Below are 17712 nucleotides of genomic sequence, written 5' to 3'. Positions count from 1 at the left end.
AGGTGGTGATGTACTCAATTGTGATAATTATAGACCTATTTCAATTATTTGCTCTACAGCTAAAGTCTTTGAAAAATTGATATATAACCAACTTTCGCAATATACCAATACGAATAACATTCTTTCGGAATTTCAATCTGGTTTTAGGCCCAATCATTCCACTACAACTGCCTTACTTAAACTTACTAATGATGTATACTCTTCAGCAGAAAAAGGTCTACTCACTGGTGCCATATTTATTGATTTAACCAAGGCGTTTGATTTAGTTGATCGATATCTTCTTTTGGATAAATTACATGCGATTGGCCTCTCTCAAAATGCAATTCTGTGGTTCAACTCATACCTCCATAATAGAAAACAGTGTGTTGTCATGCATGGGAAGAAATCTGATATGGTGGTTCAACTTAAAGGTGTGCCCCAGGGGTCAACTTTAGGACCCCTTCTTTTTTCTATTTATGTGAACAATCTGCCATCAATTTTTAGACATTGTTGCTCCCAGCTATATGCCGATGATACGGTCATCTACACATCTAACTCTGATTTAGCACAAATCCAAACTTCTCTTCAATACGACTATAACATATTACAAAATTGGCTCCTACATAATAAATTACTGCTCAATAAGTCAAAGTCTTTTATTATGATCTTTGGTACTAGTCCTAAACTCAAATCCATAACAGATTCCCTTACTATAACCAGTAATGATGGCACGACTTTGCAAAAAGCTGACAACATTAAATATTTAGGCGTATGGTTGGACCCAGAACTTGCTTTCAAATCTCACATTAACCATGTGTTAAAAAAGGTTAACTTCGGAATAAATGCTTTATATAGATCCAGAAACTGCTTTTCACTCAGTGTACGTAAGAAACTGGCTTTGCAATTAGTACTTCCACTATTTGACTATTGTGATGTGGTTTACCAAAATGCCTCAAAATCAGATCTTGTGCCGCTTAACACTGCATACAATAGACTCTGTCGATTTGTCCTTGGCTGTCCTTTTCTCACACACCATTGCATAATGTATGAAAGACTTCAATGGACACCTTTACATATAAGAAGACACATGCACTGGCTTCAACTGGTTTTTAAATGTATCTATTTCAATTATCCTATTTACCTCAAACGTTATTTAACTTCTATCCCTTCAACACAACGTACCAGACACTCCACTCAGGTTTATTTTAATGTTCCTTTGGTCAGTATTGAATTTGGTAAATATGCCTTTTCCTTTAAAGCCCCGTCAGACTGGAATACCTTACCAAATAACATTAGATCCATCTCATCATTCCCAGTTTTCAAAAGTGCATTGTCTTCATACTTCAAAGTCTTATGTTCTTGCTTTCAGTAAATATGCCATTATATCACCATGTTTATTCCGTTATTTTATTATAATTTTTTTAATTTTGTATTACTATTATCATTATTTAATTATATTTTATTTTATCTATTTATTTTTTTGCACTCACTGTATAGGACATAGAATCTTCATATGCTACATTATATTATGGGATTCAAAGCCGTAATGAGGTTGTAAGGTTTTCAAGGTTTCAATGTTTAATGTTTTGTGTTTTTGTGTCCATGTTAGGTGTATGTAATTTGTTTTGTTTTTGTTTACATGTACAAAAAAGTTGTGACATGTAACTGTTGGGAGCCCCTCGAAAACGAGATGATACATCTCAAGGGGTCTTTTTCCTAATAAAGAAACTTTAATCATCATCATCCTCTGCGTATGTTGATGTGGATGTTATATATCGATGGTAACAGCTCTACTTACATCCTCTGTGTATGTTGATGTGGATGTTATATATCGATGGTAACAGCACTACTTACATCCTCTGCGTATGTTGATGTGGATGTTGTTATATATCGATGGTAACAGCACTACTTACATCCTCTGCGTATGTTGATGTGGATGTTATATATCGATGGTAACAGCACTACTTACATCCTCTGCGTATGTTGATGTGGATGTTATATATCGATGGTAACAGCACTACTTACATCCTCTGCGTATGTTGATGTGGATGTTATATATCGATGGTAACGGCACTACTTACATCCTCTGCGTATGTTGATGTGGATGTTGTTATATATCGATGGTAACAGCTCTACTTACATCCTCTGCGTATGTTGATGTGGATGTTATATATCGATGGTAACAGCACTACTTACATCCTCTGCGTATGTTGATGTGGATGTTATATATCGATGGTAACAGCTCTACTTACATCCTCTGCGTATGTTGATGTGGATGTTATATATCGATGGTAACGGCACTACTTACATCCTCTGCGTATGTTGATGTGGATGTTGTTATATATCGATGGTAACAGCTCTACTTACATCCTCTGTGTATGTTGATGTGGATGTTGTTATATATCGATGGTAACAACACTACTTACATCCTCTGCGTATGTTGATGTGGATGTTATATATCGATGGTAACAACACTACTTACATCCTCTGCGTATGTTGATGTGGATGTTGCCTTTGATGACCGTGCAGCCTTTGAGCAGCTGGGCGGCGTTCACAGAGTCAATGGTGACTTTCTCATCACAGATCTTATCACATAGTCCATCACATGCTGTACAGAACATACTGCAGAGAGAGAGAGGAAAGAGGACACAACTACGTTTACATGTTGTTCTTCAGAGGCCTGATTTCACAACGCAAACATAGACGATGACGACGCCTCTTGCCGAAAATTGATGATAAAGATGAGCTGTGGGGTTGCACTGGGAGAATGTAGACACTATCACTATCATTTATTTTTTTAGATCCCCATTAGCTGCCACCTAAGTAGCAGCTACTCTTCCTGGGGTCCACAACAAACAAAACAATACATATCACATATTAAAAATATAAAGGGAAAAAATAATAATTATATATTCAGCTGAGTAGTTAATTAACACCACGAACGCCCAGGGGTATTTAGGAGCACATTTAGCGACGCACCAGGCGCTATCCCGGATAGCTAGATGTAGCTAAAACACCCCCGAGGCGATAGACAACAACGGAAGGTATGATTTATTCTAACGCGACTAGCGACGGGACCGCGATGGCCCGTCTAAAACATAATCTTTGCTTAGAATTGGATGGAACTAGGGATGGCCAAATGGAAAGATTGTATTAACCGGTTACCGCCAGGACTTGCCGGCTAATTAACCGTTAGCCGTTAAGGAAAAAAAAGCGCTGTTTTGCGCATTAAAAATAGACAAATACACCGTTTACACGTGGCCTGCTGTCAATCAGTGCACTAGTGCGTAGGCTACAGTCTTCTATCCGCACATATGTATCACGGACCGTTCAGGAAGGATTAGAGAGAGAGAACGTCAGAGAGAGAGAGAGAGAGAGAGAGAGGGGGGGGGGGGGGGTCCCGTTAGCAACAAGCTAACAGCATACCGGTACGTTCGTTCTATGATCCATAAAACGACAGATCTGCCGTTTAAGGAACCAACGTTCGTTGCATGAAGGGCAGATCTGCGGGCGCGCAATGCTGTGTGTGTTTTCGTCTTTTTTTCTTTTTCCCTCCTGCTTCCACAGTCCACTAGTACTTCATGCAGTTGCGTTGGTGTTTTTGTTTTGGGGGAAGTAAGTCACGGCACATGCGTGGTTGCACTGAGTAAAGGTGGAAAGAGGGGGTGTGTGTGTGTGTGTGTGTGTGTGTGTGTGTGTGTGTGCGCGCGCGTGTGCTTGGTGTTTTGGCCGCGGTGCCCGCTCTCGGCGCTTCAAAATAAAATATATTTTTTTTTATCGGTGAACCATTAGCCGTTATTGTTGTCGGTAAACAAATTAATAAACGGCTAACGGCTAACGGTTGTCGGTGGCCATCCCTAGATGGAATTATTTAGATCAAAAGTTATTCACGTTTTAAGATTTTCGGTCTCATCCACTAAAATGGTGGGGGAACATTTTGAATGACATCCCAACCGGAAATGACATCGAATGTTGCCCAACAGACGCTCCCAGCCTGTGGAGCTATCCGATCGGTTTTGATATAAATAAATCTGTCCTTTTATTAATCTCCGTCCTGAGCGCTGGGCGTTACTATTTGATAGGATGAGAACTGTGTTTATGCTGCTCAGGTTGTTAATATTAGGGTTATTGATCATGTGTTTTTAAGGAGTTAAAACTCACTGGGTGCTTCAGTGATCATAAGTGGTGACGTAGTCTATATTGTAATTAATCAGGCTTTAAAAATATGTTACACCCATTGCACAGAGTTCCACCTCTCTCCACCCTACCCTCCTCCCCCACAGATCTCACCTGTCAGGGTCCGTGCGGGTGTACCCGGATGGACAGTCGGGCATGCACTCCCCGGCGTGGATGACGAAGGTGTCCGAGTCGGGCAGGTGGACCTGGGAGCAGACGTCCTCACTGACGCAGCGCCAGCCCTCAAAACGGTAGGTGCCGGCGGGGCAGTCGGCCACGCAGCGGCCCTCGTGGTAGTAGTGGACGCAGGCCACGCACGCCAGGTCACTGCCTGGCGCCCAGCAGCTGCCCAGACACTGGGGGTGGCAACACTCGCCCTCCTGGGTGCATGCCCGACGCTCGCGCACACACTTCTCCGGACACTCTGTTGAAATAGTAAAAGATAAGGATTGAGTGATTACTTAATACTTTGTGACAGCCCTAGTCGCACACAATTATAACACCTACAACAATGTTTGTAATGATCATGTGTGTGGTGTGGTTGTCACAACAAAAGCCAAAGGCATCATCTTACTAGATCTATACTGTCTTACGGCCGAGCTACACCGAGCGAGCCCCGCACATGCTCACTTTAAAATAGGACTGGATCTAAAAGTGCGTGTGGCTGAAAACGCCTGGTGTAGCTCGGCCGTTATGCGTTTGTGTATAGACCCGTAGTGTGACAAATACGGTCTATATACACAAACGCATAAGGCAGACACACACACACACACACACACACACACACACACACACACACAGTGAGTGGACAAATATCGTCTCCGTCGGGTGGAAACATCACATGTCCAAAACTGTTACTTTTCAGGATACAAACTCAAAAGTAACAAAAGTAACACCCTCAAAATGTGTTGTGTGCATATTAGTACCTACAAAACTAAGACTATGCACGAGCACACATAAACAAACAGTAAACTCAGTGAAACAGGGTCACTGTCTTGTTTACATGTTGCTGAATGCACCAGAGAGCCGACACCGACAGAGGGCTAATATGGTGCTAAAAATAGCCTATGGCTCTTACCACCGCCAACATTGGTTCGGTGGGAGTGCTAACACTAGGGCATTCATTAAAAAGTTGATGCATCGATTTCATTAACACAAGTCGACTCAAATTAGGAGAAGTCGGAAAAAAAACTCACACCCATTTGAATTAAGTGGTGCAACTCCGTGTGGGGGTCCCCGGGGGGGTGGGGGTCCAGACCCACAGGAACGCACCCAGGGTGCCGGCCCGATTTGAACAATTTCATTTGTTTTCCCCATTATCGCATATTTATTAATATTTTATGTGTGCGTGTGTACAGAATTCAAACTGTAGGATTGGTTATTGTCACGGACAGAATCGGAGTTCAGCAAACTTTATCCCCAAACTTTACCCCCACCCCGTGCTGACAGTGACTGTCCTGTTTCCGGTTTAACTTTATGCGCGGGACACATGAATCTCTCCGTCTCCTGTCAGTGCGGGTTGTTGTTCATTTACTGCATATGACTCAGAAAATAAATGAAGAAGTTGTTGAAGTTTGAGTCGGATGAGAAGGAAGACATGATGTTCACATCTTGAATGTGGAAGGTAATAGCAGATTGTATTCTGATGATGTGCCAACTGCTGCTATAATGCTAATTATACCTATGACCTATATATTCTATTGTGTTCTGAAGGTCGGGCTGCTGTGCCAATGTAGTTTTAATGTTATCTTTTCATTATTTTGTATTGTGTTCTTATGGCTGGCCGCTGCTGTGCTGCGTGCCAATTATGCCCCATATCCGTTGCGTTCCGTTTTCTGGTCTCTGTGCCAGTGTGCGTGTGTGCCTGCACCGTTTAGTGTTTACGATTACATTTTTATGTTCTGATAATCAGCACCTTACATACAGCGCCATACATACATGTGTTGCCTAGCAAAGTATTTTCGAATGGGTTTCTGTGCCATAGATAGATAGGCAACATCAAGAAACTCAACTGGCACTATGACAGTGTTAAATCAGTGCACAGAAAGTGCAACTTTATGACAGTGTGAGCACCACAAAGTAGCTAAACTGAGACATGGTGTGTGTGTGAGTGGCCTGGTTAAGACGTTCTGTGAAATGGACACATTGGTTCTCAAAGTGGGGTCCTAGGGGGGCGTTCTAGGGTGTCCCCACTCCCCAGCATAATTACTTATTACCGGTAGTTACAAATGTTTGTAACTCAAATATTTGCTTCTGGAGGTGGTCACAAAATATTTCCAGATGGGGGGGGTCTGTGGGCGAATATATATTTCTATCAATTTCGGCCACTTGTCTAAAGTGTTGTTAGCCTGATGGTTGCTACCAGTGGGTTCACCGGGGTCAGCACTGTTGTGAGTAGAGCCACACACACACACACACACACACACACACACACACACACACACGCACACACACACGCACACACACACACACACACACACACACACACACAATAGGCTGGGTTTACTCGGGCAGAACAAAGCTGTTTGTGTGTTACCCGTTTTCAGCTCATTAAGTAGAGAGGTCACTGTGCACCGTCTACACCCAGAGCCACCTACTGAGTGTGTGTGCACAGCAGGGCACTTTGCTGACCAGCTCCATAAACACAAATTAGAATATTTCTACATTCCCGTGTTGCATACATAAGTATGCAGTTGTTCTTCACTTCTCAGAGTAGGTCTGTCACACATTATTATTATTAATTACATTGGAATTTATTGTATAATCGTCACACTTGAATAAAAATGCATACAGTACATTTCAAGAGTATAGAAAAGTATATAAATTAGCAATCTAAAAGCTCAGAGTTGCACACCTGTAAGGGCCATGGAACTCTCCTCAAGGAACCATGAGTGTACCTGGGGACACAGACCTCTTTCACATGACAACGGTTTCCATAGAAAATGGCAAAATTAAGTATCGTTTGCAGGGGTCCGTTTAGACAGCAACAGTGTTTTTGTGGGTTGAAAATGCAACAAAGTGAAAACGATGAATCCGTGTTTGACATCATGGCTCATGTTGGCTCACGTCACTTCTGTTGATTACGTTGGTGCAGAGCCGTAGGCGATATAGTAGATTTTGGAAGTGGTTTTACTACGCATGCGTGCCTGGTCTATCTGGCAGTGCGTCACCGCTACCTAGCCACCTGGCATGCACATTACAGCGTGTGCAATCAGTGTTGCGTCTCTGTGTAAATGCTGAATAAAAAGTGAGAACGCAACAGGACTTTGCCATTGTAAGACCGTTGCCGTGTAAAAGTGGCCCGAGACCCACTGGTGTAGCAGAGTGTTTCCAGTGAGCCAACATGCACAATATCAGCAGCACCCTGACTCAGTTTCAACATAGCCTTCATTTAATAGCATTGGTAACACGGTACCTAGCCTATTGGGCACAACCTATAACAATAACTGGCACAGAAAAGGTTGTCATTGTATCGCCTCACAGCGTCTCTTTAAAACACGACACCTGGCTTTAATTCAAAAAATCACCCAAAACTACACAGTTATTGTCCTAGTGTTCCCTATGTAAGATGACACCTGTCCCAGGAAGTCATGTGAGAACACACACACACACACACACACACACTATAGTGTGTATAGAGGGACGAGAACAAAGGCATACGAGTTTGTATGAAAGTGAGGTTGTTTTTCGGCCCTTCATGCCAATCCACAGTCGACAGACTAGATCAGATCAGAATCCACATATTAGAGAATAAACTAAAAACACCTTTTTTCATCTGCCTTTGAAATCACCTACATAGCTAGTCTGAACCTAGCACTACAGTACAGTCATCCAGCTCATTGTTTTAGTCTGAACCAAACACTACACTACAGTCACCCAGCTCATTGTTTTAGTCTGAACCAAGCACTACACTACAGTCACCCAGCTCATTGTTTTAGTCTGAACCAAACACTACACTACAGTCATCCAACTCATTGTTTTAGTCTGAACCAAGCACTACACTACAGTCATCCAGCTCATTGTTTTAGTCTGAACCAAACACTACACTACAGTCATCCAGCTCATTGTTTTAGTCTGAACCAAACACTACACTACAGTCATCCAGCTCATTGTTTTAGTCTGAACCTAGCACTACACTACAGTCATCCAGCTCATTGTTTTAGTCTGAACCAAACACTACACTACAGTCATCCAGCTCATTGTTTTAGTCTGAACCTAGCACTACACTACAGTCATCCAGCTCATTGTTTTAGTCTGAACCAAGCACTACACTACAGTCATCCAGCTCATTGTTTTAGTCTGAACCAAGCACTACACTACAGTCATCCAGCTCATTGTTTTAGAGTGTTCCATCACTCCAAGGAACAGCAATGTCCATCCCTATGTATGTCCCTTTGTTTGGAGTACCAACAGGGGGGCGCTGTTGCACCACTCACTTCAGACTGGTCTAATTTGTATCTTACATTTTATTTTATGTGTGATTTGTACGTGCGTATGTATATATACACACATGGCAGTACTTTTGGATGTCTTGTCATGTTTAAAACAGTTTTCATGCAGGAACACAATTGTCCATGAATGTTTTTTATAACCAAGTGCATGTGTTTGTGTAACATACAGACGGCTGTCTTGACAGCACCTGTTGTGACTGCTCACCATTCCTGCATCATTACACAGACTCAAGCAGTCACACATACGAAAAACACAAAAAATCTATCCGCAAATCCGATCAGAAAAGCTAAAAGCTGCGCTGCGCAGTTTACATCCAAAATAATGTGTCACTCTCTCGGTTCTGCACTGCTGTACTGGAGAAGTATATAGCACTTTCGGTTCTGTCGAGGGCAGCGCAACACAGCGCAGCGAGAGAGAGAGAGAACTAACCTTTTTCTCAAATTGTGCGATCGTGCTGGTGTGTGTGTGTGTGTGTTTGTTGCTGATTGGCTGATTGGCTGCAGGCCCATCACCAAATGAATGTGCACAGGGGATTTTGGAGAGGGACAGCACAACAAGGAGATAGACATAACTTCTGACAGGAATGCACTAGAAACTTTTTTTAACATGCTCATATCACATTCTCGCCGAGATATATTTTCGAGTTAATAAAAAAGGGAAAAAAATATATACATTTTTATAAAAAAATAAAATAAAACGAATGGTTCAAACCCATTAATTAAGATTCGAGTGCCAACCCTAACGAGCGAACATTCGAACCTTGAATGTTTGGGGACAGCCTTAGCACACACGCAAGTGTGCGTCGCACACTGGTACACAGACCAGGGCATAATTGGCACACAGCGCAGCGGCCCGAGAACACGATACAAAATATAACATTAACACTAGTGGCAGTACAGAAGCCTGACCTTCAGAAGACATAGGTCTATATTAACATTTATAGCAGTTAGCACAACACCAGAATAGTATTAGTATTTTCAGTTGACTAAATCAACTGTTGATTTTGTTATATACTGTATGGTGACTATGGTCTTGCTATAATGGTCATGATATAGTAGGACAACCATGGCATGACCATTAGTATATAACAGATTTAGTCTAGTCAACTTTAAACAATACTAAAACAGTTCTGAGGAACGTAAAAGGGACACGCACCACACACGTGGTAACAAAAGTGCCCGTGCCGCCTCAGTTTCTCGCCCCGTCTGTCCACCTCTCTCTCTCTCTTTCTGTGTCTCTTTTTATCTACTCTCTACCATCTATCTGCAGGTAGTGTGGGAACTCACCTGAGACAGCACATAACTCATCTGCACATCATCCACCTGCCAAACAACCCGCTACCTCACAAACAGAGTACTAACAATCACTTAATTTAACCCATTAAAACAGGGATATCATTTTAGATTTTAGCTATATAGTTTTTTTCAGAAAAGATATATAAACTCACAGCGTGCCACTTCATGCCGCTATGCAAGCTTGTACATCCTCTATTGTTTGAAAAAACTTGAAAGTGAAAGTTTGAAAAAACTTGAAAGTTCAAATTGAACGTGTGCCAGGACAAAAATCACGTCTGGTCGGGAGCTGTCGTAGGCTTTGTCCTGTTTTTCTGTCGTACACAAGCGGAGCAGCATTGTCTGAACTGCTGACATGCTGTCACAGGCATCTAAACATATGTTTTCAATATTTTGTAATGGCATGTCATATGAAAATGGTAGGGTATATGTGCAAGCAATTAAAAACAATGTTCAATTTAATTTAAACAGTGTTTTGCATGAGATGAGCGTATAAATGTGACTGCCGAGCCAGCGCAAGTGGGTACCGCATCCGCATCTATAGGTACGCTAACCCAGCCAGCCTGAGCCCACCACCACTATAGCCTACCACCAGTACCACATAAGGTTTAGGCTGCGCAGGAAGGCAGTCTAATATACAGCAATGTCACCAGTAAGACGCACAAACGCGGGAAGCGAACGCAGCTCGTACATATTTGGGTTTTGGATGTATAGCTGCTTTGGGGACTCCTTATATGGTTATGGCTGAGTCATGGTGACACAAATCACTCAGCTCCATATATGGGCACAAAAGCGGGACAGACAGACAGACAGACAGACAGACAGACATGATCTGCTAGGTCTCATAGTAAGTGCTCATTGCGTTCGCAATAAACGTGCATGCAGGTCACGACAGTAACAGTCAGAACAAGAGTGGAGGAGATGCAGCTATTTGCAAAACAGCATTTGTCACAGGCTCTGCGTGTCCAAACTCATTCCAATGACATGAGCAATGTTATTTAATTAATGCTTCAGTAGGTATTGGATGGAGCCCGCACACCACAGGTACAAGAAAGACGTTCTTTATTGAAAATACGGACAACGTTTCGATCTATTTGATCTATGTCATTTAAGTAATGCTTCACAGAATCACAGGTTCAGGTTTTCGTTCACTAATCTTGTATATTAAATGAATAAACATTTTAATAATTGTATATAGACAACTAACAACACACTGTGACAGTTGCTTGCAAGTTGCATGTGCGTGCGTCTGTGTGTGTGTGTGTGTGTGTGTATGAGAGGGGGGTGAGGCGGGCAGCAAGGCAAGCGGGGGAAACGTTTTTGACTTTTTTCGTCATGTAACCATGGTTTCCAAGGTCGTACTGCAGTTGTTCATGTCGCAAAAACGAGGGCGAGGCTTGATTTCATAGGGCGTGCCAGATAGATTCCAGCCGTCACATTTATTTATACGTTGGAACAAAATTAAGGAACAATTAGCTGTTTGCGATCACTTTATAAATGCCGTGGCGACGTGGGTGTACTACGAAACCTACACTCGAATTTGGGGCAGATTTTATACTCAATTGATAAATGAGGGCCTATCTCTACATGTGTTCAAGACGGATCTGTACGATATTTCATATTCCATCCTAATTGGCCAACATTGGCTTTCAAAGTTTGCAGGTTTGGCCCGCTTTGAACAAATCATGAACGCAGCGTGCAATTTACGTGAAATCTTTCACAGACTTTCCTACTAGGCTGAGGAATATATCCCACCCTTTTCACATTGGCCTGTTATAGCGCCACCAACAGGTGGATTTTTGCAAAACACATTTTTGGAACAAAATGCCTCAAATCATCCAATTGCGTAGGAAGAAATGGCACCCTTTTCACATTGGCCTATTATAGCGCCACAGGAGGCCACAACCTGACCTGCCCTGGTGGAGACCTGTGCCCCGAGGGGCACTATCTATTTTTTTTGCGTACTTTTTTCTTGTCCTTGGTCTATGTTCAAGTGGAAGTGATTGTTCCTGTAGTATACCTTGGGGGTGGGTGGATAGGTTGAGGACAGCATTGTTAATTGCTGCCCAAATAATGTGAAAACCACAGACCGACAGATACAGATATATAAAAGGAAAAATAATGGAATGAATCTTCTCTTCCGGGGGTCCCTGGCACTAAAGCATTTTCAGGTGGGGTCCGCAGCCAGATACATATTATTTTTGGGGGTCCTTGGCATGATAATGGTTGAAAACTACTGATTTAGAAGACATTTGTAGAGTTGGCCTCCGGTCTTTATGGATTAACAGTTGAGTTTTCACTCATGAAGAATGTGATTTGCTCACCACACACACACACACACACACACACACACACACACACACACACACACACACACACACACACACACACACACACACACACACACACACACACACACACACACACACACACACACACACACACACACACACACACACACACACACACACAGAGAGAGAACGTTGAAAACCTATTTACATCACACACACAGACATGTATGCACATGATTCATGATTCACCTACAAGATGACAAGCAATGCATGCACAGACAGACACACATGTACTGTACACACGCCAATAGAATGTTTTTCTATTTCTAGCCGTTTACCTTCAGGCATTAACACCATCGGTCATGTGCCCGAGACAGAGATTGATCATCTCCGTCAAATTAGTGCTATGAAAACTGATCGCATCGCTCTACAGCCTAGAGGCGCTTGTTGACGATGGGCACATTTTATTAATGGATTAAATAGGCCCGGGCCCTCAAGGTGTAGCATCTGTACTTCCTGGTTAGTGGTGTTAGAAAAAAAGATATTATCTGTGGGTTCGGCATCGATTCAGAAAAATCTAATATTTTATTATTTTATACAATCTACATCTATACAGTCTCACTTTCCAACATGGTCCAAAATGGGGTGGATGTTATGGTCGTCTTCCAGGTCTGTGTGACCTCAGCTGTGTGGAACACGATACACTCCCTCATTCCATCCTCACATCATAGAGACTGACTTTAAGACACAGTCATAAAAAGAGCGTTTGTTTAAACTCTTAACTTTCAGATTTTAAGATGGGGTAAGTGATATTTGTTTTCGGTTAAAACAAAAAGGTTTTTGTTAAATTGTTGAAGCTCTATTTTCTGATAGTAATTACTGCTATAGTGTTTGACTTGATTCAGTAACTGGAGTGTCGTTGTCTCTCCAGCTCTTTTATAAGAGCTTATAATTCCTTCACTCTTCACATCTCTGCTTAAATAAAAGGTTAAATAAAAGATGCCCTGCTTTCCTTTTTAATTTTTATTCATTCCGTCTTTCCTTCCATTCATTCTCGTTTCTTGATTCTTCCTTCCGAGACCCAGGAACAAAACAATAGTTAACTGAAGAGTACAGCTGTTTTCATGACTGGGTTCATATGCATTATTATCTGTAAAATGCCCTTAGTCAACATTAATCAGAATTCAGAACTACATCAATGGCTGTCTGAGATATTATTAGTAGATTAAGATATTGTGGTCAACAAGACTACATAATTATTATTGAACATAATTAAGTGTTTTTTTCCCCTTCAAATTGACAGTTAGGAAAGCTTACAACACTGGAAACAAAAGACCGGCCTTATACTTCAAAGCTGAATACTTAAAAAGACTTCCTGTAAATTTGAAGTCCTTTTTTTAACAAGTTCAAACTCATACGGTCCGTTACTGCTGATGATAGAGGATGATAGAGGAGAACACAGGAGACTGGAGGAAAGGCAAGAGGAGAGCATAGGAGAGGAGACTCGAGTATCGGACATACGAGACCTGAGTATACGTACTAGGTGAGAAGGGTAAGGATATAGGAGAGAGGCAAGTCTGCCCTCAAAGTATAACCTGTGTGTGTGTGTGTGTGTGTGTGTGTGTGTGTGTGTGTGTGTGTGTGTGTGTGTGTGTGTGTGTGTGAAAAGTACAAATATTCAAAGCAGACCAGAGGTAGAAAACTGTCGTACCCTGATGTCATCGCTAGGACACATGCATCAGTAAGCAGGAACTGGGGATGATAATGAAGGACTGGGAGGTCTGGCGTGGCATTGTGAAATCTGTGATCTCGAAAGATGATGGTGTTTGTTTGTTTGTTTGTTTGTGAGAGAGAGAGAGAGTGTGTGCGTGCGTGTGGAAATAGAAACCCACAAGTAACATCACTTTACAAAAGTTTATAGCAAGCCAGGTTGCTGACTCCAGTCCCACATATGCATATGAGCAGGACAGTAGTGTACACAACTACACAGACAGTGGTGGCACTGGGCAGGGCAGCTCCCAGGTGCACAATGTGTTGTTAACGTGCTGCTGGTTGTACCCAGTCAACTTTCCCTGGATAAACAGAGGTCTGTGGGTGGCTGTGTGTGGTGTCCACAACATGACATCACCATGTGGGTTAAACACTCTTTACAACAAGGACAACAGAGCGGAAAATACAGACAAAGAGATCAGAGACAAAAACACAAGACCAGAGAGAGAGAGAAACAAGGACCACCGAGAGAGAGAGACAGACAGACAGACAGAGAGAAACAAGGACCACCGAGAGAGAGAGACAGACAACATGCCATATGTTCACTGAACTCCAAGAGGGTACAAACTACAAACGGAAGTCGGAACCCAATGGGAGATTATAAAAAATGGATTGTATTGTGCTGTGCACAAACACACACACAAAGACAGACAGAAACATACACAGTAGTGCGTGCAGACAGTGTGTCTCTCTCCAGACACAACAAACAAGCCCCACCCCCAATCCCCCAAGGACCACCGGAATTCTCACCGCCTGACCTTGCCCCCCCCCCCACACACACACACACACACACACACACACACACACACGCTTGTGTGTCTACGTACGTACACACCCCTATCTGCTTACCCCTGCTCCCCAAACCACCCTCCTTCCTGATTAGTTTTTTTGATACTGTATATTAATATTATTTTTGCATTTTGTAATGCTTTATCTTAGCCAGGACAAACAGAAAACCAAGGGCACAGAGAGAGACAGAGAGCGATACAGAGAGAGAGAGAGAGAGAGGGGCATGGGGTTCGTTTTGGACCCAGGTCCTTATCACATTCACTCCAGCACATGAAGGACTGTGCAACCAAGTGACTGAACCACAAGCCTTCCCTCCTCCTTTCTCTACCTCTGTTTTTCTCTTTCTCTCCTCCCCCCTTCCCACTGCCTCCCTCGCTCATTCATAAAATGGCTGTTTAACAGGAGATTTATGGATGTTAGGGTTTTTAGGGGAACAGAGAGATGGGGGGGCGTTCCCTCTCCCGGTGTTAGGCTAGCTATTGTTGCCGACATCACTTCCTCTCAACCCCGCCCCAGCACAGACCTTAAAGGAGTACTTCACTCAAAAACTATCCCTGAGCCATGCTGCTGAAGTAGGGAGCAAGGAGACCAATAGAAAATTATATAAAAAATGATCATAAACCTCACTTTAAAGTACTGCTCTTGCACCTATGGGTGCTTGGACTGAATTGCACAAGGGAACTTTGGCATCATTATTTATCATCATTATGTGCATGGACAAACACACATAGTGGTGTAATAATGGTGTTTTACTATCAACTAGAGTGGTGGCAGTGGAAGTTGGAGATCCATGCCCCACCCGGCTATGCAATACCCGTTGTTCCTGTGTCAGAGTACCTGTTCCACCCATCTGTCTTTGTCCCTTTATTCCTATACGTATATGGAGTTCTGTGTCAGGCATGCCCAAATATGAAGGGTTGTGATGTCAGGCATGCCCAAATATGAAGTGTTGTTATGTCAGAACAGGTCAGCTCCATATATGGACCATGGGCACTTGGGCAGGGGCCCAAGTGACACACGTGTCGAATTTGAAGTCGGTGGGGCGACATAATTAGTAAAAACAACTAGTCGACTAGTAAACTAGGCAACTAGTCAAAATCTAAGTGATAGCCCTACCGTACATACGTACAGACAGACGTATACTGTAGATAGATGGTCACAATTATTAACTTCAATTAGTGAAATATTGGATCATTGGCTCAGGAATGCCCCAGAACTAACTACTGTAAGTCACACCACCAGCTACTGTGTCCTGCACACAGCATGACACCGCTGACCCGTCTACATACTGAAACTCCTGTTTTAACCACATTATGACATTAACCATTGATCCTCTCATTTATTTTCTACACCAAATCTCCTCACCGGATATAGCCGAGACATGTCTACTAGACTACTTCATGAATGGAGAGAACAATGATTCCATTCCACACACACAAACACAACAGTCAGTCAGTGAATCAGTGAATCAACGAATGAACCAGTATAGCCAGTGTGAGGGCAGCACAGTGTCAGTGTGTGAGTCCAGAGCAGCATTGTGTTGTGTGTCCAGCCTGTTTGAATAATCTGTCCTTCGTTGAATAACAATGCATTCTAGTCACTCTGTCTAACAACTCTATACCAGAAATCACACAGGCTGGGGCAGGCTATCCAGACGGTGGTGAAATTAGCGATCTGACTTAACTCATTGACTGCACTGGCGTAAAATGATGTCATAAAGCTCTGAGGTCAAGAGTGCCAATGACGAAAAAAAAGGGGAAAAAATCAGAGGTTTTACACTAGATGGCGCTCTTCACTAACCTATAAACCTTTTTTAAACTAGCTCCTTTCCACTCGCCCTGCACACTTCCACTTGGTTTGAGCATAGATATATAAATACAAGTAAGACACGCGTGAAGCGAACGCAGCTCGTGTGTGTGCATGTCTGTCTGTCTGTCTGTCTGTCCCGCTGTTACTGTATATGTGGACCTGGCCCCTTTTGTGCCCATATATGGAGCTGAGTGATTTGTGAAAGGGGACACACACACACACACACACACACACACACACACACACACAGATATGATCTGCTAGGTCTCATAGTAAGTGCTCACTGCGTTCGCAATTAGAGACTGCACTGGATGGGAGGGGAATCCCGGTGCAGTCTCTAATATTTATATACTGTATCTATGCTCAAACCAAGTGGAAGTGTGTAGGGCGAGTGGCGAGGAGCTAGTTTCAAAAAGGGCCTGTGACTCACTGTTTAACCCTCAGCCATATATGGAACCAAGGAAGCTTCCTTGTATGGAACCAGGAAATCACATGATCGCTAAAAATCCGCTCCCATTATGGGATTTTAAATGAATAATTAATTAGAAGGATTGGCACAGCCGTTTGAGGGTTTTTTTGCCCCCAAAAATTGCCGATCTACACGTTCACAATCTACCTCGCAATGCAATGTGTATCTTCACAATATTTATCTGTGAGACAAACTAAATGTAATGCCTACAAATCCAAGTGCTTGTTGTCAGGGTCGGGGGTTCCAGTTCAAATAGGATTAATTTCTTTTGGGGGGGGGGGGGGTCACGGGGGTCACGGCCTGATGGAACCCTTGGAGTAGAGAAGATCGTATGTGGACTGATTATAAAGAGAGCTACAGTACACTGGGAGAACTGTAGTCAAATTGTTGTCCATTCTTTGGTAATGATCTGAATCAACACCATCAGATGGTTTGGGTTAGTACTTAGTAGAACACACAGGCAGTATTAATGCCTGTAAGGACAGGGACTACAGCTGGACAAGTTGGGACACGGCGCAAACCTTTTAAAAACAGGATGCATGAGTGAGTACAGAACACTGCTAATGAATGGGGACTTCAAGACTTGTGACACGTTACACAGCTGTCACACCTCGTCTGCAGATGTGCATATTTTTGCGTTTCAAATGGAGTCCATGTGGAGTCCTGCATGGGACCTTACATCTTT

General features: G+C 42.8%; 1 protein-coding gene across 1 annotated transcript in view; it reads right to left on the bottom strand.

The window, feature by feature from the left end:
• LOC308309492 (insulin-like growth factor 1 receptor) overlaps positions 1 to 17712 on the bottom strand; it is an 89455-nt gene that overhangs the window by 41983 nt on the left and 29760 nt on the right. Inside the window, exons 3-4 of the mRNA XM_080755366.1 lie at positions 4270 to 4579; positions 2462 to 2601 (exon numbers count right to left, since the gene is read on the bottom strand). Of these exons, the coding sequence (XP_080611492.1) occupies positions 2462 to 2601; positions 4270 to 4579 (450 nt within the window). The remainder of the gene's footprint in view (positions 1 to 2461; positions 2602 to 4269; positions 4580 to 17712) is intronic.

Source organism: Protomyctophum bolini (genome assembly GCF_963924005.1).
Source record: "Protomyctophum bolini genome assembly, chromosome: 1".
Lineage (NCBI taxonomy): Eukaryota > Metazoa > Chordata > Actinopteri > Myctophiformes > Myctophidae > Protomyctophum > Protomyctophum bolini.
This window is presented reverse-complemented; position numbering and strand designations above follow the sequence as displayed.